The 25,445-nt window shown below is 39.2% G+C and overlaps 1 protein-coding gene across 1 annotated transcript; it reads right to left on the bottom strand.

Moving 5' to 3' along the window:
• Positions 1–1,956: 1,956 nt before the first annotated feature.
• LOC134667711 (zinc finger protein 853-like) lies at positions 1,957–25,177 on the bottom strand. The gene is made up of 19 exons (XM_063525134.1): positions 25,162–25,177; positions 24,699–24,909; positions 22,147–22,313; positions 20,234–20,391; positions 20,067–20,162; positions 19,930–19,995; positions 19,728–19,823; positions 19,561–19,656; positions 19,394–19,489; positions 19,227–19,322; positions 19,072–19,155; positions 18,900–18,977; positions 16,418–16,568; positions 9,717–9,820; positions 8,430–8,628; positions 7,414–7,520; positions 4,062–4,236; positions 3,137–3,300; positions 1,957–2,372 (listed from the first exon to the last, which is right to left on the bottom strand). The coding sequence occupies exons 1-19, from the start codon at positions 25,175–25,177 to the stop codon at positions 2,250–2,252; spliced, it is 2,283 nt and encodes a 760-aa protein (XP_063381204.1). The 3' UTR covers positions 1,957–2,249.
• Positions 25,178–25,445: the final 268 nt, after the last annotated feature.

The raw sequence follows: 25,445 nt of genomic DNA, 5'->3' as shown, positions 1-25,445 counted from the left end.
GTGCGTAAAATATGTATTTACCTTTTGTACTTCAAGACATTTTGTACTTACTAGGTAAAATCACATGTTTCTTAGAGAAATAGAGGAACTTTATATAAAGATACATTATTGGTTCACTATGACATCCCACGAGGTTGGCCTAAACATCTTTGAGACTAACTTATGTGTAACTTTATTTAAGTTTGTACAGATGAACTATATAATTAACCTTTTGAACGCCACAGACGGCAATTGACGTCAACGCAAAATCATGACAACGACGCCAAAGACGGCATTTGACGTCGATCGTTTTTTGATGAAAATCTACTGAAAAGTACCCCACTTTTAGGTTGGCATTATTTATTCACAAAACAAAATTTTACCCCCGTGGCGTCAGTGGCACGGCAAATGGATGCGCCGTTTGGCGTTCAAAAGGTTAATACATAATACGGGTGGTCTTAACCAAGTAACACGTAATACCGTACTCGATATGGGCCTTGCGAACATTACAAGCTAAATTTGAAACCTAGGATTAGACCTTATCAATAATTTACGTCATAATAAATCTACAAGATATGTATTTACTTTACAATCATGCAAGGCAAAACATCAATCAAACCATGATTAAATAGTATACAATACAATAAGTTATTCAAAAATAAGTTTTGATAAATATACAAAATATACAAAAAAAGTGAAAAAAAGCGAAATGGGCCCCTATTTAAAGTTCATTTTGCTTATATCCGTCAAAAACATTAAACATGCGATTAAAACAAAATAGTTTATAAATTATAATGTAAACTGTGCCTTTTTGCGGACAATGTTAAATGTATGTCTTTACTTAACCTAACTAAAAGCTACAAAGTAACGAGATCTTATTTGGACCCAGTCTTTATGTTGAGACATACGTCACATACGTCGTTTCCTCACGGGCGTAACTCAGCATGAAACTTCGTGAATGTCAGCTGCCATTCCGTTGGTATATTGAGGAATGGTGGAGATTCAAAAGCGTAGGAGAAAATTGTTTTAAGACCTTAGACGCGTTTGGGAGAGAGAATTCGTGAGAGGAGTTTGCTCATATAAAACTGTTGTTGGCTTGCTGTCCCTAATTTTAGACATCCAAGATGGCCCATTTTTCAATTTGATCATACAAACATTTAATTCGTTTCTATCTAAGTAATATGACTTCATGTCTTTTTATTTTATTAATAATGGATACATATTATCACATTCTGTTATAATTACTTATAATTAACTGGTTTATTTATACTTGTTCAACAAACTTAAATTTATATGAGATCAAAACTTCATTTTAAATCTCCTTAACTTAAAAATAATTGTAGTGTTATGTTAAAGTTGTTAGCACACGATACGCAATGTACATTCTGCTTTTATCATACAGTTTTACAGTTTTAGGTTACGGGCGTTTCCTTTAGACACCAATCCCATCCTCGTCGCCAATGTTAATTTTGGGATTGGTGTCTAAAGGAAACGCCCGTTCGGTTGACAGATTTATTCCAACTGGCCATAGCATGATTATGCATCTACCTACATATAAGTAACCATACATAACAAATACAGCCATTGTTTACGATAATTTTCACACTACTATTTCGTCAATTTTAGTTCAATTGTTTTAGTCAAACAAAATATCTATGTGTTAATTATTATATAAATATAATAAATATTTTTATAAATAAATAAATATTTTTTTTAATAAATAAATATTTTAGGACATTCTTACACAGATTGACTAAGTCCCACAGTAAGCTCAAGAAGGCTTGTGTTGTGGGTACTCAGACAACGATATATATAATATACAAATACATACTTAAATACATAGAAAACACCCATGACTCAGGAACAAATATCTGTATCATCATACAAATAAATGCCCTTACTGGGATTCGAACCCAGGACCATCGGCTTCGCAGGCAGGGTCACTACCCACTAGGCCAGACCGGTCGTCAAATATGGTAGCCGCACGTTCCATCATCGCGTTGCTAATCGAACTAAAATTCGGTCAGTCTTAGGGAGAGTTGCACCAGCCAAAGTTAACAGACTGATCAACGTCACGCAGCAGAGATCTCTGAAATTTCCCGTACAATAAAATTTAGCGAACGGTTTAGCGGTGAGACGGTTTCGTACAACCGACCCTTCGTCAATTTGCCGCCGCGGGGTGAGGTAATTTCATTCAGAGCGGGGTGTAGCTTGACCATTTACTATGTTATATTATTATTCATTCTCGGCTAACCGTACATGAGCTCGTATCAGGAGAGCAGGTCGCGCGGGTCGACGGTGGTGACGCGCTGCTCGCCGTTGTCGAGTGACGTCACTACTTGGTACGGCACCTTGATTTGCAGCGGCACTCGTAGTTTTGTGTTCGATGGCGCCTGAAAGTGGAAAACGTTGTTTTATTGCACATGGGCTGAAGATTGGGTTAATAATGTATTATTAACTTGGTTCTCTGCTCGCAACTTCGACTCTCGAGCGACTTTTGTATGCTACCGTAGATAAGATTACTTTTACTTTGTAACTCTGTTCTCGTGTAAGTGACTTGTATGTCTTTTATGAGAATAAATATCTTTAAGCCTAACCTAACCAACTTCGCCTGCGTAGAACGTCCTGGCCTAGTTTGTCCCTGTATTACTATTTCTAATTCTGGCAGTAGTACAAACTTTACTTTCCCCTTTATCGAAAGAATAAACATGTCATTTTTCCCTCCATTCAGAGTCAGAACAATCTGTGCACCTCACAGGCCCTGTGATATACAGCCGCCTCCCAGAAAACATAAGAGATGCGCCATCTCATCACCATGTCATCTTTTTGTACAACATTATATTTGACATGTACGAGTATGCTACCAATAATCTTATCTTATCATTCGGTAGCAAGGAAGCACTCGATATAGAATAGAATAGAATAGAAATAGTTTATTCGTGGTATAAAAAATAGGTAACAGACAAAAGAGAAAAAAAAAATTACACTTAACATTACAAGTATTACAACACATATCATTACATAACAGAACAAGTAAATAGCCACGAAATGGTCCCGACTCAGTATGGTGTTAGCCTTGATGGGCCAACGCTGGTCTTCCGTCGGGGCCATGGACGAGTGAATCACGGAAACATGACATTTGAACATATAAACTCACAGTGATAGTGATCTCCGGCTTGACGCTGGCCCTGGTGTCGGGCGTCTTGAACATGTGTATGGGGTAGAGCTCCGGCATCTCCTTGCGGGGCCTGCGCGGCGGCGGCGGCCTCGTCCGCGTGTGCACCTGCGAGTGCTTCTGGAGGTGGTCCTTGCGGTAGAAGCCTGCCGACAATGTGTGTGCATAAGTAACAGTTAACTTATACACGGTGGCTAAAAAATAACTGCATTCCCGTTGCCAGGGAGGTTTTGGGATTATACTGAGCAACTTTTACTACGGGACCCCGAATTCGCGAAAAAATAATTTGGCTGTTTCATACATTTTGGCTAGTCCATTTTCTATGGGAGGGTACTTTTTTTTCGCGTTTTCGGCAACGGGAATGCAGTTATTTTTTAGCCATCCTGTATAACTAAATATAGAGTGCCAATAGCTAAGCTTATGCAAAATGCAAAAAAAGTAATAATTATGTTTCTAAAAACTCAATCGATCTGATCGGCTCGATTCTGAAAATGAATTAGATTTCTACTAGAGCTCAACAAGTTACGATATGGATAATTTAAAGATATTTGTGAGATAGATATGTCAAATTTGACGTTTGCGCGATTCTGGAGGTCCTCTTGAACGATTTCGACAAGTTATGACTTAGATATCCAAATCACATCTAGTCGATATCTAATGTAAATCTAGTTGATCTCTATATCGTCTCTAGATCTTGTGATTATATCGTTTCCCGAATACGCGTGGATTTCTCGTGACCGCTTGTTGTCTTTCTAAAGAACAAGAACAAATTGATTCAGAACATTTTGTCAAAGAAGACAGGAGTCATTTGTATAATATACATATTATGTAACTGTAGATTTCCTTAAAGTAGTGACGAGAAGTGACTCCTTGAGAGTGTAGAGTCATATGTACTCTAGTATGTCACCTTTCCCGCAGTCCTCGCAGAAGAATGACTTGACGCCGGTGTGCACGTGCAAGTGGATGCGGTAGTGGTCCTTGCGCTTGAAGGGCTTCGCGCAGAACTTGCACACGAACACGCGCCGCGGCACCGGCAGCCCGCTCGGCTCCGGCTCCTCCGTCACTATAGGCACGTTCATTATCTGGCGGTATGTATACGGTTGTTGACACATGTTGAATTGTATAACTACAGCCTGGCAAAAAAAGAGTAGAAATTAAAAAGTGGCAACACTGTAGTGTCGTCCCGTTCTCTTATATGAATTGATTTGAAAGGGACGACACTACAGTGTTGCCACTTTTTAATTTCTACTCTTTTTTGCCAGGCTGTAATTCTAGTTTAACAGATAGAAAATTTATCACAATAAATTGGAAGCTTAAATAATATATGGGAATAATAAAAAATACAAAACCACAATGTTTAAAAAAAAAAACTTTTTCTAAATAGTAAAAAATAATGGTACCATTAGATTCCTTACATTTTATTTAAAAAATATACATTAACGCAATATTTCACCGACAAAATCGCAATTTCCTTGTTTTCCAAACATCGAAACCGCCTCTAAGGTCACGGTGTATTGCTATTTTGTTAGAAGCGTTTCGTCAGTAAAGTGCGGGCGCCAGACTTTGACCATCATTTGTGTCTTTTGTATTGCTTTAAGACTATGGGTCCCATACAGACATTTGATCCTCAAAACAAACCTGATCGACAGATACCATTCATAAAAAAATGTCAAATATTATCCAAGCTCTAAAAACTATTAATGAGATAAAATTCTGCATAGTGACACGTCCAAGACGCAGTATGAGACCCTCGACAAGTTAGTCAGACTATCTTGACAATATTGTAGAAATCTGCTGAATCAAAGTAGCACACATTCCGAGGTTTGCACACCAGCTCGGAAAGGCTTACTTTGCACTTCAAAAACTGATAGCAAAGTTGCATTTTATTCACATGTGAGGACAAGTAATCAAATGCAACTTTTGTTTTGTTTTCTTATGCTTGCTTGCTAGATTGACTTTAAATGATGATTTTGGATGATAAATACTCACAAAACAAAGAAGTAATAGAAGTGAAACGTACGTCTATAGCGTGTGGCAAGATTAAGGTTAGCTGCATTCACTTTCAGCACATACTATTGTCAGTCATATGACAGTTCAGTATGGCGCTTTTGACATGTCAGATGTGAAAACGATTCCAGTAAAAAATAGAAATAATTACGAATATGCCGTGCTGCTCCATTTTGGAGTGTAAAAATAATAGCCGAATAAAAAATATTAGATATGGAGGCATTTCATATCATCGGTAAGTATTATTTCAAGTAATATTTCAATATTTTTTGCATTTTCGGTTTCCGCAAGGATTTTTGGATTGTTTAGTACAAAAATCAAATTTATGTAAATGAGATAAGGTTGATATCTACTTAGCGTAAAAGTCATGTACGGGTGCGCTATTCGGCCAAGTGCGAGGACCATATCAAAAAAGTTATCTGTCGATATTCGTATAAATACACAGTTCGGTTTGTTTATGTTCATACAATAATGTTCTTAATAATTTATTTTTGTTTTGCCTCTGGATGATTATATCGAAAAAGTCGTCGCTTATGCACATTTATATTATGTTACAAAATATGTTCTTACTTATTTATTCCTATTCAATGGATTATTTGATTTAAAGTTTTTCTTATAGTATTGTATCCATACATATTTGTCAATTGTCAGTTTTAAGCTGTCACATAATTTTACTGCCGTGTATTTGCTGGCCAGTCTAAAGCCCGCTTCACACTCTTGCACAAATCTTAAAGCGTTCTTCACATTGGGTGCGAGTACGCACCATGCTCCGGTAAAAACGTGCATATTGCTATCTTGCTTATACATCAGAGCGGCATTTCTATCCGCATTATATTATTGTGATAACCGTCTAAGTGCATTGTTTTTAATTAGCGTTTTTTAATAATTTTGCATACGAGCTTATATCGGAGATTCATATTGATGGATGACACAAGATTATTGCTTTGTTATGCCTTAACATAATAACGTGCTAGTTAATAAGTATTGTGAACACTTATTAACTACACTTACACTTACTTGCGTATTTTTACGCACGCATCTAGTGAGAATATTAATTGCAGGTAAAAAATACGCAACTTGCGTATTTTTCACGCACGCACACACGCATCGCGGTGGGAGGATAAGAAGTTTGATTTAATTAAAAAAAACTATAAGTAGTTAAGTACACAACGGGTTAGCACTAATTGGCTAGCAGGTCTACGCCTCGGCTAGTCTGTGGCCATGAGTAAGCCCATTCATAATTAAAAAAAAAAAAGGTTATTATTTCGCGCCATTACAAAGCAATATTGTTGTGGGGTGATTACTTTCAATACGAGATTTTATTATTAAAATGTAAGTACTAGGTACCTAATCGTCGAAAATATAGTAATACATATGTATAAAAAAACTGAATAGTTTACGTGTACATTGATCATTAATAAGCGTTTATCGATATCACACCGAATCATGCACATCCCTATCGCATGTGTCAACCTCATAGTCGAATATTTTATCCTATCGCATTCACTCTTGGAAAAGCCATGCAAGTGTAAAAGGGATAGAGCGTAAATGACAATTTGTCAATGATTTGTGTATTTTTACAAAAAATAAAAATCGTAGTGCAATTTCGACATAATTTTCTTGACTGTAAAGTTCAAATTACTGTGATGGGCAAGGACTCATAATCCCTATCGAAATAAGAAAATATGGCCAATTTTTGTGACAGCGTTTTGGCGACATAGGTTCTCATACTAATCCAGGCACATGCCGTTTCCCGTCAGAGCGCGGCGCGCTCATTCTTTCTTCCGTGTAAATACTCAATAACATTTATTTAAATTTGATTTTGTTTGATATTTTACATTTAATATTTGCTTCGGGTTGGTGTGGTGAAAAAAATTGTTTCACTCGGGGGCAAATTTTGTTTAACCCTCGTGCTTTGAAATATTATCACGAGCAGTTAAACAACAACTTCGCCCCCTTGTAAAATAAATCTGCATGGAGGCAGAGGAGACGCCCTTGCACATCCTCACAGAGTGCCCTTGCCTAATGCGTACTCGTGACCTAATCTTGGGCGGACACATATTGCGCCCGGAGGAGGTAAAGTCTCTCGAGACCAAAAGGATCCTGCAGCTGTTTGAAGTTGCAGGGTTGGATCGAGAGTTGTAGTAGGTGGCGATCACAATAGATCAGGAATGGTCGCAGTGATACAAAGGCTTTGGAGCCTTATATAGCCCCTAATAAAGAAGAAGAAGAAAACAAATAAGTATTATTACCTCAACATTGTCGTGCGTGGGGTAGCTGTTCTCCTGGTTGGTCGGCGTCTCGTCGGGGTCGGCGCCCATACACTCGTGGCTCTCGAATTGGCTGTTGTTGAAGAAACCTGCAAATCGTTTATTGTTAGCACCTCACAAACAGCAACACTCGTTGGACCTTATGCTCTTTGTAATAAGGTTTACGAACTGTCAGTTAATCAGAAAGCACCAGATGGTGCTCCATGGTATGGTACATTTTTACATAATGTCATTTTATTTAGTCACTTTTCCTGTAATCCCCACAGAAAACTTGACATATTGTGTAGAGTAGAGTCATAATGTAGAGTCTATGCAAAATAAAGCTATGCTTTATTGTAAATCTACTGTAAAGGTTCTGGTAAAGATGTTGTAAATAGTCATAAATTATGTAAAATTTTAGTTTTAAGATTTTGACGTGTAAATTTTACTTTAAGTTTATAAATAAAAAAATCTGAATCTGAGAGGACGGATTCTAAATTTTTTATGATTTGTATTTTGTATTTGTATTATCGTATTACCGGCTGAGCGAGCGTGAATCACGAGCGCACCATCTCCGTTTCAGCTTAGCCAAAAATGACATACCGACTGTTATCCTCAACCGATTCTGGTGGAATTTTGCTAGCAGTGTTAATAAGTTTGAAAACACTGGTGGCCTAGCGGTAAGAGCGTGCGACTTACAATCCGGAGGTCGCGGGTTCAAACCCCGTCTCGTACCAATGAGTTTTTCGGAACTTATGTACTTGATACTTACCAGTCGCTTTTCGGTGAAGGAAAACATCATGAGGAAAGCGGACTAATCCCAATATACCTTATTGGGACTCCTAGGATCCTAGTTTACCCTTTGGGTTGGAAGGTCAGATGGCAGTCGCTTTCGTAAAAACTTGTGCCTACGCCAATTCTTGGGATTAGTTGCCAAGCGGACCTCAGGCTCCCATGAGCCGTGGCAATGCCGGGATAACGCGAGGAAGATGGTTATGAGTGTTGATAAGTTTGTAAACCTTCGCTGCATATGGAGCACCAGATGGTGGGCGGCTGGTTCCTGGCGTGCACGTTGGCGTGCACCTTGAGGTGCTGCTTGCGCTTGAAGCGGCGGCCGCACAGCGCGCACGAGTACGGCCGCTCCTCCGTCGCCGAGTAGTACGTGCGCTCGCCCTCTTGCATCGACACGCGGGGAATCAGGAGGGAGTCTTCTTCTTGCTGTGATACATTTCAAGTTTAGTCACAAATTGCATAACATACAAATTCCAAATCAAAATACTGTGACGTATACTGGAAAGTATACTTTCAAATTAAAATGCTTTTTTATTTATATAGAGATTGCTAGCATCTAAGTAAAATTTCGGCCATATAAAAATCGTTATTACGTAAAAAAGAGATGCAGTTTTCTAACTAAGTTGCCCTATAGTGTATAGTTTTGGATTATCCCTCATCCCTCAATGATCCACTACAAAAAAGAGCCGTGTATATAGGGTGTGGCCTGTAACATGAGAAAAGAATTAAAACATAAATTGTACTCCTCAAACCGTGACACTTTTGTTCAACAACTTTTAAAAATTATGAAGTATTTAGACTCCTTATTTTTCATACAAAATAAAATATTATCTTCAATGGACGCCATCGCCACGCCATATCATTGTGATTGACGTTGCTTGTCACGCCTTAAACATAACAAAATTCGCAATACATTGCGTCTTAGAACAAACTTTAAAGTGTATTAAAAATCAAACCACAAATTATTTTTAAAAGTCGCTGAACAAATGTTGGTCAGTATGAGGAGTACAGCCTACTGTTTAATGTTTTGCTCATGTTACAGGCCACACCCGTAAACTAGTGAAGTGATATCAAAGATAATTTAGTATAGAGGCGTATTGTCAAAGTACATTTTGTAAGTCACAGTAAATTGACTGCCATCTTTCGACACAGGATTAAAACTTTTAGAACACCATTTGACTTTGGTCCTTATTCTTTCATTGATATGTGTTAAAATTGTTAAATATCAAACGGTGTCGCCATCTACACGAGTATAGGCCAAAGGTATGGGCCATCTTTTCGAGCATAAATTCTTGATTTTCGGAGGCACGTTTTTTTCTAACCCCCTTATTCATAAACGTTTACTAAAGTTGACAAGCCGATAATAATTGTTTCTCCTTTCCGACGTATTGGTATGATGGAAAGGGACAATCGATTATTATCGGCTTACGTTTATGAATAAGGGGGTTAGACTTTATTTATGTTATACGGAGTTATATATACATCTTTGGTCATATCTAAATGACTAGAATTACCTGTACATCTTCGTCTTCCATCAGGCAGGGCTCCTCGCTGGCCGGGGAGTCCAGTTTAACGTGTGTTATCATGTGGTTATTCACCTGGTCGTCTGTTCGAAACGCTGGAACATAATGTTACTCATTAACATTTTGATCGACTCAAAAAAGGAACAGTTTTTCAATGTTTTTTTGTATTGGTTACACGATTGCTCTCCCAATTATGAATCGGTGCTAATTTACCGCTCTAGTGCGTTAACTAGCACAATACGTGCGTAAGTATGTCAAAAATTTAAACGGCCTCATGTACTGTCGTTGTACAATATACGTGCGAAAAGGTAATTCCCAACTCTTGTCGATTTAAAACACACCCTTCGGTCGTGTTTTAATTTATCGCCACTCGTTGCGAATTTCCTACTTTACGCACTTGTATCGTACTGTTGTGAACTCGACCGTACCTTAGTGTCTACGTTCGCGTTAGGTACATTGTTATGTATCATCGCCCATTGTAGACTGATAGCTCTTAAACCTTATTACAATAGGCATAAGGTACATCGATGGTTAATTAATAGAGTTGATGTTAGGTCAGCAAATTGAAGCTTCTATCGACCGGGACATGTTATGCAGACTGTATTGGTGACATACCAGCATGAGAGTTTCAAAATCGGGTAAGTTGTAGAGTTAGACGAAGTCTGCAGCGATTTTGATAGCCCACGCAGTGCAAGTGTTATTTATACGTCATAATTTCATAGAAGTTTGACGTTTAAAGTAACAGTTGCACTGCCTGGGCTATCAAAATCAGTGCAGACTTTTCTTGGTCTAACTCTAGTCAACTATAGCGTCTGCCCGGGGCTTCGTCTGCGTAGAATGATGATTTCCGAGAGAAAAACTACGTGTATCTTATGTCTTTCCCTGGTAAACAAACTATCTTCATTTAAAATCGAAATCATTAATAACTAAGTAACGCACAGAACAATATTTTACTAACAGTATTAAAGTAAAGTTTTTCCAAAACAAAAGCTACTTTTCGTATTCAAACAGTTTACATACTTACTGATTATTATTATTTTTTGTTAAATTTTCAATGCATATAACTTGTACAGAACAGTTTCCTTTTTGGGACGAAGCCGCCGAAACAATTAAGAATATTAATATGGTTAATTTTAAGTCCGAACCTAACGCTCGGTACCAAACGATGGCATTGTCTTCGATTTTTTTTATACCATGTGTCGGATCCATGTACAAAATTAGACTATTAATCTTGAAAGCTAAATTAGAACTTCTCAACGTTCGATTGAGCTCCGAAAACTACATTAAAAATAACACAAACATGTGAATAAAAAACCGGGCAAGTGCGAGTCGGACTCGCGCACGAAGGGTTCCGTACCATAATGCAAAAAAACAAAAACAAAAAAAAGCAAAAAAAAAACGGTCACCCATCCAAGTACTGACCACTCCCGACGTTGCTTAACTTTGGTCAAAAATCACGTTTGTTGTATGGGAGCCCCATTTAAATCTTTATTTTATTCTGTTTTTAGTATTTGTTGTTATAGCGGCAACAGAAATACATCATCTGTGAAAATTTCAACTGTCTAGCTATCACGGTTCGTGAGATACAGCCTGGTGACAGACGGACGGACGGACGGACGGACGGACGGACGGACAACGAAGTCTTAGTAATAGGGTCCCGTTTTACCCTTTGGGTTCGGAACCCTAAAAATCGTTACAGCCAGTTTACAATCTAGTAAAGAAAAATACTATTGTCAGTCTGCAAAGACTTAAACAAACGAAAGTCCCCCAAAAAACCGGCTCAGCTTCAAAAAACTCCCCTACCAAATCACCCCTCCTTATAAATTAGATTCCCAAGCGTCGTCCCTCCTACCTTAAAAGTACACGCCAAAACTGCCCCGTATACCAACGACTTTAACGTCTGTATTAGTGTGGTGTACAAGTACATGTTACCCCTACTTTGACATTACACTGGTCAGACCAGCATGGGCGTTTTCGTTTTTACGTAGTCAGAACGAAACTAAGGTTCTAATTACACTGGTTTTACAGTTGGGGTTTAAGAAACGGGAATGTATGCCGGGCCCATGGGGGAACTCCCCTAGAATAAGGGGGACTGAAAGGTCGCCTAACCGGGTCTTGGATATTGAATATTGATTTTGAGTTGGGGATTATTATTTGACCGTAGGATAGGGTCTCGTTATACGACGCGTAATTTGGGTATTCTACAAGTATTTCTTCTTCTTGTCGTGTGAAGGGATCATAACTAAATAAATATTTTGCCAATATCTTGCCACCTCTACCAAGCATTTCAAACTACGTATTACGCCTATATAAAGGCCTTTCATTGAATTGTATTTTGAATCTTTATTTTGATATACCAAAATTGCATTTGTTTTGGCTTGATTTCTTTCTGGACGGCGACTACTTAACTAAAAAACCGGAGTCGGACTCGCCCACCGAGGGTTCCGTACTTTTTAGTATTTGTTGTTATAGCGGCAACAGAAATACATCATCTGTGAAAATTTCAACTGTCTAGCTATCACGATTCGTGCTGTATATCACGACTGATGACAGACGGACGGACGGACAGCGGAGTCTTAGTAATAGGGTCCCGTTTTACCCTTTGGGTACGGAACCCTAAAAATTGAGCGCTTTAGAAATTGTGATTGTTAGTTTCTACTTGATATCAAAAGGCATTAACTTCGTCATTTGAACTTTTCCTATTGTGCGATAAAGCTTTAATAAAAAATATTTGCCCAAGCTGAAACGGAGACCTTCGCTAACGCCTACTACTTAATATTTTTAGGGTTCCGTACCTAAAGGGTAAAACGGGACCCTATTACTAAGACTTCGCTGTCCGTCCGTCCGTCCGTCCGTCCGTCTGTCTGTCACCAGGCTGTATCTCACGAACCGTGATATCTAGACAGTTGAAATTTTCACAGATGATGTATTTCTGTTGCCGCTATAACAACAAATACTAAAAACAGAATAAAATAATGATTTAAATGGGGCTCCCATACAACAAACGTGATTTTTGACCAAAGTTAAGCAACGTCGGGAGTAGTCAGTACTTGGATGGGTGACCGTTTTTTTTTTGCTTTTTTTTATATTTTTTTTGCATTATGGTACGGAACCCTTCGTGCGCGAGTCCGACTCGCACTTGTTTTAACGCAAGGGGTGTCTAAAACCAGAATCAAGGTAATAGCCGTTTACGCCACACGAGTTACTAACCGCTAACAGTGTTCTCATGTACCTCGTTTGTAATTATACCACAATAGCTTGAAAATGGGGGAGGGGAGGGACCGCCGCACTCGCTCGTACGTTTACCCTTTGGGACCGTGCGCGTTGACACATCCGAAACGAAAGTTTAGAACAAAGTCAAGTCTAGCATCGATATCGGCATCGATATAGACAACATCCAAGTGTACACTCTGGAGACCGATTAAATGTATTGTTTATTGTTGTAGATCCAGTTAAGTTAAGGTTAAAAGTTAACCAAAGTTGACTTAGGTAAGTTAAGTACTTTTTACTTTTTTTTGTATTCAGATTAAATTATTGTGAATGGTCTTTTAAAATACATGTAACACAACAAAAAAAATACAATACAATATTCTTATTTTCAGAAAGGTTTAACTTCTCTTCCCATAGAAGGTAGCATCCTATAGAAGTGGTATACGCGTGCCTCCTTGAGGGACAAAACATACACAAGGCGACAATATTAAAAACACGTTTTAACATTCCTGACAATATACCAAAAACAATCTACGTAATTCGGTCGGGTTATTTGTAGCCCACCATAAACCATACTAAATTTATGGTGGGGAACAAACAAAAAAACCGGGCAAGTGCAAGTCGGACTCGCGCACGAAGGGTACCATAAAGCAAAAAAAAAAACGGAAAAAAATGCAAAAAGAAAACGGTCACCCATCCAAGTACTGACCACGCCCGACGTTGCTTAACTTTGGTCAAAAATTCACGTTTGCTGTATGGGAGCCCCACTTAAATCTTTATTTTATTCTGTTTTTAGTATTTGTTGTTATAGCGGCAACAGAAATACATTATCTGTGAAAATTTCAACTGTCTAGCTATCACGGTTCGTGAGATACAGCCTGGTGACAGACGGACGGACGGACGGACAGACAGCGAAGTCTTAGTAATAGGGTCCCGTTTTACCCTTTGGATACGGAACCCTAAAAAGTGAGACTGTGACAAGGACAAGCAATAATACCGCTTTCTCTGCTACTACTGAAAGATCTACAAGTGTATCTCGTTCGGTCATTTGGCCCCTACCCCGTTTCCTCTCTATATAATTGCAACTTTATGTGTCTTCCGTATAAATAGAGCTATGCGAGCATGAGCTTTTTGGAAGATTTCAACTGATTTTATTTCCGGATTCCTTGTCCAATAAAAACGACTTATTTATTTACTTGAGGGCTTTTAATGTCATTACCAAAATGTTACAAAATTATTTGCATATTTCCACTTGTCTTACATTATTGGCTAGTTAAAGTGTTACTTACGGAAATAATAATGATGTATCTTCCACGAATATTCCCTATTATAATATAGGTATGTAGGCAAGCTTAGATCCCCCCTTCAGTACAAGGAGGGTCGCGTTTATCCCCTTGTTAGGAAGGAGAACCCTTTTGGGGGCTCCTGTAATAGTATGTCCAAGTTGAACCACGGACGTCCATATAATGGATACGCACGCTTCATATATTTTGATGTTCCGCATTTTATACAAATTTAGCACGAACCAATGAGTTTTTTGGATTGAAATATATGAATATATAAGTTGTTCGAAAGAAATATTATTCAACATCAAGCAGTTGCCTTTCGGTGAAGAAAAATTTAAAAGTCTGAGCTTATTAGAACCGTCCTGATGAAGAGTCATAGACTCGGAAAGGCGGGAAAATATTATTCTATGCAAAAAAATTGCTTTTTAAATTACTAAGCGCCACTTGCACCATCCCACTTACCCGGTGTTAACCGGTTAAACCTAGAGTTACCATGGCTACCAGTACAATTTGACACTGGATTAACGGTTTAACCGGTAACCCTGGGTTAGTAGTGGGTAAGTGGCGCATAGAAATTTGGGGGTTTCATGGACTAGGAAATTTAGTTATAGACCATTATCATGTCACAAACAAGGAACGCTTCTTCCATTCTTTAGGTATTCGTGGTGATGTCTAAGTCAGTAGTACTTAGTGGTAAATACAGTATGTGTCTGACCATGGGGCATTAATTCCAGGCTTTGATTTTACTCGCTAAACTGAGCTACTTTTACTATGGGACCAACCCTAAAATCGGGGAAAAAAATATCGGCTTTTCCATAAAAGTATGAAAAAGTAAAAAAATATTTCGGGATTTCGGGGTTGGTGCCATAATAAAAGTAGCTCAGTTTAGCGAGTAGAATCGAGCCCTGGATTTAAAGCCCGATGGTCAGTAACACCCTATATACGCTGGAGAAATAGTTTCCTAGGGCGTTTAGTTAGAGGATTCAGCGACATACCGACAGCGGGTAACTCGTGTTTCGGACATGCTGTCGTTAGCGTGCTTAAAGATTTATTTATTTATATTATTTTATTAATCAAATAAGTAACAGCATTACAGTAAAACTAAGGTACGAAATGCCAAATCTAGAGGTAAGTTAAGTGTAGGTACAGATTTCAAACATAGGCAGATAAATAACTACGGAACTTGACAAGCACCCACAAATGCCACTAGGTATACACCAGCATTTTTAGGGTTCCGTACCCAAAGGGTAAAACGGGACCCTATTACTAAGACTTCGCTGTCCGTCCGTCCGTCCGTCTGTCACCAGGCTGTATCTCACGAACCGTGATAGCTAGACAGTTGAAATTTTCACAGATGATGTATTTCTGTTGCCGCTATAACAACAAATACTAAAAACAGAATAAAATAAAGATTTAAATGGGGCTCCCATACAACAAACGTGATTTTTGACCAAAGTTAAGCAACGTCGGGAGTGGTCAGTACTTGGATGGGTGACCGTTTTATTTGCTTTTTTTTTGCATTATGGTACGGAACCCTTCGTGCGCGAGTCCGACTCGCACTTGCTCGGTTTTTAACTTTTCGTTCGTTGTTGCTAAGCGAAATTCCGGCAATCTGAAGTCGCTCTGCCGAGAGCGTGACCATTCTGTATAAAATATAGTAGACCGAAGTTTCGGCGTCGGCGAATCTGTATTTTCGATACCGCAGTTTTGATTTTGTTAAAAAAATATGCTTAAGGCGAAGTATCGGTTTCGATTGAAACTAGAGCAAAACCGAACCTCCGGTTGCGGATTTGGCAAAAAAACCGGTTCCGATCGGACATTAATGAAACAATGATTACATATTCAGTGCTACAGTGTAAATAAGTAAGTGTAAGAAATAAGTATAACTTTGTAGTGTATGTGCTATGCCTCACCCACACACAAGCATAGTCTTAACATATATAAGTGCATGTACGTGTTATTTAAGTCATTATACGTCTATACTCGAAGCTAGTTGTTTTCCTTTAACGCCCAACCTCACATGGCGACCCTGCCAGTGTCAGCCTCGCCAGGTGGCTGACGCTGTGCAGCTTGAGGTGGTCTTTCCGCTTGAACCCCTTGTGCCACACGGGACAGACGTGGGGCCGCTCCGGGTCCGCTGGCTGACCCAGGCCCGCGTCGGGGACCTATGAAGATACACTGGTGACTTAAGCTTACCTTTCCCGCAGTGTGGGCAGAGCTTGTCCCTCGCCAGGTGGCTGACGCTATGCAGCTTGAGGTGGTCTCTCCGCTTGAACCCCTTGTGGCAGATGGGGCAGATGTGGGGCCGCTCCGGGTCCGCTGGCTGGCCCAGGCCCGCGTCGGAAATCTAAGACAATATTTTAAGTTTCAATTTGAGATCCAGAATAATAATTAACTAATAATTTGAAAACATAATCGAACCGGAATATGCAGCAAGCAAATGCCCACAACCAACCAACCAACGATTCAACGATCCAACGATTGGTTAAGATGGCAGAGAGCAAAGGATAAGGGCTGCGCGCAATCGCTCGTTGTAGGCATCCCTGGGGTAGGCCTATTGTCCAGCAGTGGATATCTTTCGGCTGATGTGATGATGATTTTAAAAACATATGCAGATAGTATTTTTTCAACTCAGTGTTTACGTTGTTTACGACATTATATATTGCCATCAGGTTTTTCTCTTGTTTTTGCTCTATTTCAAATCAAAATACCGGTCAAGTGCGAGTCGACTCGCGTTCCGTACATTACCCAAATTTTAATAAACTATTTTTTGTGGAACGTGAATGAAATGTTTTTAAAAAACCCGTAGGAGTCGGATCAAAAACTAAGTAATTAGTCCGACTCACGCTTGACTGCACATTTCTAATAGGTTTTCTTGTGTTCTATAGGTAAATACCTATTTTGTGAATTTTTTGCAAAATTATTGACCCAGTAGTTTCGGAGATAAAGTGGGGGAATGGTCGGACAGACAGACAGACGCACGAGTGATCCTATAAGGGTTCAGTTTTTTCCTTTTGAGGTACGGAACCCTAAAAAAGATCTACCTACTTAATTCCACACGTTACGTTTACATAATACAATGTAGATCTTTAGTACGGTCAGTCAAGAGAGTGGTCTACCACTTTCTTGGCTGACTGTACCTACCTTACAACACACAAATATGGTATAACACACATCAACGAGCTCACAGCGCCACCCCTCCTTAGAGTATTAACTAGCGCACCAACACAAAAGGTCGTATTTCCACCAAGTCCCATACGGACTTACGACATTGTCTTAAATGGGGGCTGACATCACCGCGGTAGGGGACTTTGGGCCCGTTTTTTATATATTTATGCGTGACGTCAGCGTACAAAATGTAAGGTTCCGAGAATTGGTCTCAATCGAGTTTTTCATTAAATTAATTTCAAAACTCATTAGAAATAGAAATTGCAAATAAAGGTAATTGCTAAATAACATTAATAAAAAAAATATTTCCCCCCTTTCTGCATTTTATTTTTGCGTGTGTACGGCCGTTTCGCTATTTCGCTACATTTGGTCTATACGCGCCTTCACGCACTTCCAAAGAGCTTATAGGCGCGTATAAAAAGCTAGTCTGACACCGCTCTTAAAGGCTCCGTCACACAGGCGCGTTTGCGGGCGGCGTGTGAGCGGGCCCGCTTTTACATACAAACGTAGATAACGTCAAAAATATTGTGTCACAAAAACCCCAATAGGTCCACTTTAGTATATAGTATTCTTAAGAAAAAACGTCGTATGTGACGATAAAACTTACATGAAGATACGACCTTTTCGATATAAATGGATTAAATGGTAAGCTTGTAGTTGTACTAATGGCTCCTCTACACGATGGGCCAGTGCCGGCCACTCCAAGGGACGCAGCCATGCGGTAGAATGAGATAGCAATATCACTTGCTCCCTCTAACGCATAAATGCGTTCCTTGGAGTGGCCGGCGTTGGCCTATCGTGGAGAGGAACCATAAAAGCAATATTGTGACCATCTTAAGACCGTAAGTCTTTTGTATAAGGTTTAAAAATTGTCAGTAAACCGTGTGTCGGTACGAGGGGAGCTCTCCCCCTATCTATAGGGAGGGGCGGACGAAAAAAGATATTGGGGGCTAGCTACAAGAAGTTGGTAAAAAATCGGTATCGACAGGCCAGTTCGAATACCGTATCAATAGTTAAAGTTGCGCGTTTTTAGGGTTCCGTTAGGTAAACTCAAGGGTCAACAAAACGAAGCTTTCCCATATAAACATATGTAAGACTAGCGACCTGCCCCGGCTTCGCACGGGCTACGCACCTTAACAAATTATAAACCTAAACCTTCCTCAAGAATCACTCTATTGATAGGTGAAAACCGCGTGAAAATCCGTTCAGTAGTTTTTGAGTTTATCGCGAACATACATACACACGAAAAGACAGACGCGGCGGGGGACTTTGTTTTATAAGGTGTAGTGATTACAATACAATACAATACAAATACTCTTTATTGCACACCTCATTACAGAAAACAATACAAATAATACAGGAAGAAGAGACATACCGATTACCGAAACAGGTGGTGGTCATGCGCACCAATGGTCACTCACAGGGTAAATGGATGTTTTGTCATGAATTAACAGGTTGTATTTTCTGTAAAACGTTTTAATTTCATTAATTTGTTTAAATGTTTACTGACCTCTGTCATAACGGCGTCTTGTTCTTCATCTGTGACCTCCTGTTTAATGCCGAGTAGCTCCTGGTCACTCACGGGGTAAATTTACTAAATTTTCTGTTCAAAGGACATTTTGTCATGTATTTACCGGTTGTACTTAATGTAGAACGTTTAATTTGTATAAATGTTTACTAACCTCTGTCATAACGGCGTCTTGTTCCTCATGAGTGACCTCTTGTTTAATGCCAAGTAGCTCCTGGTCACTCACGGGGTAAATGGTCTGTTCAAAGGACATTTTGTCATGGATTTACCGGCTGTACTTTCTGTAGAATGTTTAATTTGTTTACTAACTTCTGTCGGCTCTGTCATAACGTCGTCTGCCTGTTCCTCATCAATGACCTCCTGTTTAATACCGAGTAGCTCCTGGTCACTCACGGGGTAAATGTTCTGTTCAAAGGACATTTTATCATGGATTTACCGGTTGTACTTTCTCTAGAACGTTTAATTTGTTTACTAACCTCTGCCGGCTCGGTCATAACGTCGTCTGCTTGTTCCTCATCTGTGACCTCCTGTTTCATGCCGAGTAGCTCCTGGTCACTCACGGGGTAAATGTTCTATTCAAAGGACATTTTGTCATGGATTTACCGGTTGTACTTTCTCCAGAACGTTTATTTTGTTTACTAACCTCTGTCGGCTCTGTCATAACGTCGTCTGCCTGTTCCTCATCAGTGACCTCCTGTTTCCTGCCGAGTAGCTCCTGATCACTCACGGGGTAAATGTTCTGTTCAAAGGACATTTTATCATGGATTTACCGGTTGTACTTTCTCTAGAACGTTTAATTTGTTTACTAACCTCTGCCGGCTCGGTCATAACGTCGTCTGCTTGTTCCTCATCTGTGACCTCCTGTTTCATGCCGAGTAGCTCCTGGTCACTCACGGGGTAAATGTTCTGTTCAAATGACATTTTGTCATGGATTTACCGGTTGTACTTTCTGTAGAACGTTTAATTTGTTTACTAACCTCTGTCGGCTCTGTCATGTCATAACGTCGTCTGCCTGTTCCTCATCAGTGACCTCCTGTTTCATGCCGAGTAGCTCCTGGTCACTCACGGGGTAAATGTTCTGTTCAAAGGACATTTTATCATGGATTTACCGGTTGTACTTTCTGTAGAACGTTTAATTTGTTTACTAACCTCTGTCGGCTCTGTCATAACGTCGTCTGCCTGTTCCTCATCAGTGACCTCCTGTTTCATGCCGAGTAGCTCCTGGTCACTCACGGGGTAAATGTTCTGTTCAAAGGACATTTTATCATGGATTTACCGGTTGTACTTTCTCTAGAACGTTTAATTTGTTTACTAACCTCTGTCGGCTCTGTCATAACGGCGTCTTGTTCCTCATCAGTGACCTCCTGTTTGATGCCGAGCAGCTCCTGGTCACTCACGGGGTAAATGTTCTGTTCAATGAACATTTTGTTGTGTGTTTGAAGGTGCTTTTGGAGGTGGTCTTTTCTGTAGAATGCTGAAAAAGAAAAAGATTTTAGTATGAAGAAATAACATGGTACTATTATTCAAATTCATGATAAAAGTATTACTAAAGTTGCTACCTAAGTAAATAATGATAATTAATGAATTTGCAAACATTGTGTTATTAAAAAAAAAATCAAATAAGGAACGTCTATCCGAATTCCGACCTTCACTCACACAAACTCAGGCTGAAAATCAGGGCTGGATAATACCACCAATCTAGCAAAACCTGAGACTGGTGCCCATTGCCTATGTACTAAAAAGAAAGGCTGTTTTGTACTTGTAAAAAATGTTAGTATTAATAATTGTTTGTTGTAAGCAATAATGTACTTATATTGTAAGTTTTCGTTTTTATGGCAATAAACATTTTTTTTATTCCTTATTCTTAAACAAGATGGGCATTAGCTAAGTTCTACCCTCTAAGTATGTGTGTCAACCCTAAATCAAGATGATCTAAAGTCCTTAGGGGCCATTTACAAAATACTTGTATGACACAAATTCACCCTATAATTGTCAATTCAACCCCCCATCTGTCGGTGTCTCATTTGTGTCACCCTTTCCGATGTCGCACATTTTTTAAACCTTGCTTTTATACCACAGTACGGATACGATGGTGTTAAGACCTATCTTAACAGGGAATAGATAAGTAGGTATTAGCCAATACCTACTTGCCTACGCCATCTAGGTTAGGGCTCTCAAACTTCTTAGATATTAGACATGAATCACCAGTGGACGGCACCACAGTTCCATAATATGTAAATAAGGTGACATCTACCGAAACTCTTATGTACTAGTATAATTACTCAATAGCTTAGTTTGGGTATGTTGGTATATGTAATAGTTCATAACTAATCAGTAGTGTGGCGCTGTACGCACCTATATAAGCACCGATTTGGATTTATATCGAATCACATTTTTCAACCAGCCTTCTGCTTAACATTAAACCTAATGTAGTATAATATTCCCTGCTTTTATTTGGCCGCGAATGTTTAGGTAGTCGTTTTTGTCTACGTGACAGCGTGATAAAACGGTGTCCGTCACTTTCTATCCCACGGTGTTAAAAAGTGACAGTTATTTTATCACGTGGATAAAGATGGATAAAGCCATCCATAATACGCCGGCTGTTCATGTCATTTTAGTGCAAGAAGCAAGACAATTGGCCAATAGAACTGCCATTATAGCAGCTCAGAGGGCCTACCGCGAACCACGTTCACGTGTTGCCTCCCTGTCACACTTACGTACGAATTTACAAGTGCGACAGAGAGGCAACAAGTCGAACGTGGGTCGCGGTATGCCCTCAGATATCATAATAAAGAGCTAACTAGTGTAATAAGACGATGCGTCTAATCGTTCGCCTCCTATATCATAAAAAACCCGGCCAAGTGCGAGTCGGACTCGCGCACGAAGGGTTCCGTACCATTACGCAAAAATCTGAAACCGGATTAATTCCAATAAGACCTAGTTTGCCCTCTGGATTGGAAGCTCAGATGGCAGTCGCTTTCGTGAAAACTAGTGGCTACGTCAATTCATGGGATTAGTTGTCAAGCGGACCCCAGGCTCCCTTGAGCCGTGGCAAAATGCCGGAGAAGAAGAAGACGATTGGTTGATGAGTTCGCATCACACTCGCAACTAGATGCGTTAGACTGCACGATTGGCTGGAATTTGTGAGTAACCCCACTGAACTAGTAGGTACATACCATTTTTAGTGCCTGTAAGGTCCTTAGACATTATATGTCAATGGTTAACTTACATTTGTCGCAGAGTGGGCATATGTGGTTCTTCTCCCCGCTATGTATGGTGCGGTGTATGTTAAGGTGCTCCTTCCTCTTGAAGCCCTTGCCGCAGTCCGGGCAGATGTGAGGCCGCACTTCTTTGTGTTCCAGGGTATGGCGGTCTAAGTGCTCCTTGCGTTTTAGTCTAAAAGAATGTGTCAAGTCAGAAATGCTTATAGCCTACAATAAACATAAACAGGGTTTCAGTTTAGTCTGTGGCAGGTTTAAATATGTTTCCAAGGATGAAACATTTTCATGGGTAAATTTTGATGGAGGACATTTTAACACTGAATATGATACAATCATTCAAACTTGAACTTAGCCTTAACACTTTAGTTGAATGAGATGAACAGTGCCTTACCAAATTACGAATAAATTATATGACAGGAAATAAAAACAAGATTTCGTTCTATTTAAGTATGTCAAATCAGCCAAATGTGTCTTTATACAAAGTGTTTGTCAAGTCTGTTTTTAAAACTGTTCATTGAAGTAGCACATATATGTCTGCTATTTCTACAACTTGGAAACAAAATAAAATACAATATACCTACATGTAAACAATAATAGGGTATTACACTGTATTTAAAATAAATTATTTTACACCATGCATGAAATATTTATTTATTTATTTATTTAAACTTTATTGCACAAAGTATATACAAAAATGTACAAATGGCGGACTTAATGCCAAATGGCATTCTCTACCAGTCAACCATAGGGCCAAACAGACATCTACAATTGGTGCAGAGAGAGAAATATACTTATTCAGTGAATAAAAAAAAAAGCAAACTATACATATAAACTACATAAATAAATAAAATATATATGAACTACTACATATTTATACAATACATACTATAAATATAATAATGATGGATATTATTCGAACTCTTGTTTTAGCAAATGCTTACGCAACAACCGCTTAAAAGAAAACTTACTTGGAGCTTGTCTAATATTTAGAGGGAGTGAATTCCAGAGACGACTAGCCTGGACGGCGAAAGAATTAGTCATAAAACCAGTACGGTGAGAAGGTATGGTCAGTTTGAGAACGCGGGAGGTACGCAGCTCACATCCTGGACGAGGAGTATCGAAGACGAATTTACTTTTGAGATATCCAGGAGCAGAAGGCTCAAACAGGATCGAAAATAGGATACAAAGGATCCGGAAGGACCTACGACGACGGATGGAGAGCCAGTTGAGCTGCCGGCGGTAAAAGGAGACATGATCGTATTTACGAAGTCCAAATATAAATCTAATACAGTTATTGAGTAGACGGTCTAGTTTATTGAGTGATTCCTGAGTGGCATTAGTAGTACACACATCCCCGTAATCAATTATTGGTAACACTAAGGACTGCACTAACATTTTTTTCGTGCTTACAGGCAGAAAGTTTTTAAATTTATATAGTGTTCTAAGTGTACCTGTGACCTTCCGACTTGTCTCCGAGAGTTGACTAGACCAGGAAAGGTTGGAATCTAAAACTAATCCGAGATTCTTAACCCGACTGCTCACCGGAATTACAGCATCCTCAAAAAGGATCGGAGCAACAGGTACTGTACTCAACCTAGACATTTGCCACTGGCTACCTAAAATTATGGCTTGGCATTTAGCTGGATTTACACAAATGCCAAAGCTAGCAGACCACTCGGCGATGTAATCCAAGTCAGCATTTATTGATGAGATAGCCGTGTTTATATCTTCCACGTCAACTTGCGAGTACAGCTGAAGATCGTCTGCGTACAAATGGTAAGAGCATCGAATCTTGGCGGTAATAAGATTAATAAAAATTGAAAAGAGAAAAGGAGAGAGAATACCGCCTTGAGGTACTCCAGTACTCAGTTCAGACCAATCAGATAAGGAGCGGCTGGCACGGACTGCCTGGGCTCTATCGGAAAGATATGAAAAGAACCACTTTGTGGCATCTGAAGAAACCCGCAAATGAGTAAGAGTAGCCAAAAGTAGGTCATGGTCTACCGCATTAAAGGCGTTGGAGAAATCTATCAGCACTAACACCGTAACTTTGGAAGATTCCATACCGAGTCTTATGTCCTCTGTAACTTTAAGTAGAGCGGTGGTGGTGCTGTGTCCAGACCGGAAACCAGACTGCAGTGGTGAAAGGAGACTGTTGCTATGAACAAAGTGTGAGATCTGTTTGTGGGCCGCGGCCTCTAGTATTTTGGACAGAAACGGGAGAATAGATATGGGACGAAAGTGGCTAAGTGAGCTTGGATTATTAATTTTGGGGAGTGGGATGACAAACGCCTTACGCCAGCATGATGGGAAAACGCCAGTGAGTAGAGAAGTATTGACTATGTGAGTAATAACGCACCAGATAATTATTAGAAAAACCCAGATAGGAGTTATTTTTAAACACAAGTTCTATTTAATAAACCAGATAGAAATATAAAAAGTAGGTGAGTTCACCGTGACGTCACAATGTAATAAATTCTATATTAGCAAATCGTTTTGACAGTTCTAAAAAGGTAAATTATTTGACTAGTAGGAAAATACCCTATTGTAAGCAACTTACGCAGTTCCACAGATTCCGCAAAGAAACCTGTACTCCTGATTATGGACAGCCAAATGCTGCTCCATACCAGCCTTGTCGTTGAAGCCCATGGGGCACTCCACGCAGCGGTACTCCGTGGTGCCGGCCGGGCTGCGGACAATGATTGCACGCTTGCTCTTCGACAGGAGGCTCCGTTTCATCATGAACTCCCCAGTGTCCAAGAATTCGGGATCTGAATGAATTGTTCATGTTATTATTTTCATACCTTATGTTTAAATAAATTGTCCTAAGAATTTATATTTTCAAAAAATATTGTGTAATGTTCTAACTGATTTCAGTGTCTTGCAGGAAGAACTACCTTTTTCCAATATGGTTTTTTTATTTAAAAAAAAGGATTTATTAAAAAAGGATTAGTTTTATATATTATGAATCTTTCTTAAAATGAAAAAAGAAATGGTTACATGTATAAGATCAGCATGATTGCTAGTATGATATTTCATTAGGTATTAAACCTAATCTAGTGGTATTACTATGACCATATTTATAACATTAAACTATGGGGAAAATAACTATTTTTATTAAAGAATGAAATGCATGGATTTTTTATAGTATAGGGTCATCAAGTACTCAGTAACAAATAAAATAAACAAACCTTATTGAGCTTACCGTGGGATTAGGTAGTTTAAGGAAAGATTTGATCCATGCCAAAATATTAATTTATTTACTAATAAATTGTTTGTATTAGTAATTGTAAAAGAATGATATTAG

The sequence above is a fragment of the Cydia fagiglandana genome, chromosome 9 (genome assembly GCF_963556715.1).
Source record: "Cydia fagiglandana chromosome 9, ilCydFagi1.1, whole genome shotgun sequence".
NCBI classification, from domain to species: Eukaryota; Metazoa; Arthropoda; class Insecta; order Lepidoptera; family Tortricidae; genus Cydia; species Cydia fagiglandana.
The sequence above is the reverse complement of the archived record's forward strand: the minus strand, read 5'-3'. Positions and strand labels throughout refer to the sequence as shown.

Coding starts and splice junctions, on each gene's coding strand:
- LOC134667711 (XM_063525134.1), bottom strand. Junction 20,163..20,233: donor TTATGACAGAGCCGACAGAG/GTTAGTAAACAA, acceptor TCCTTTGAACAG/AACATTTACCCCGTGAGTGA. Junction 7,521..8,429: donor GTGCTCCATATGCAGCGAAG/GTTTACAAACTT, acceptor AACGATTTGCAG/GTTTCTTCAACAACAGCCAA.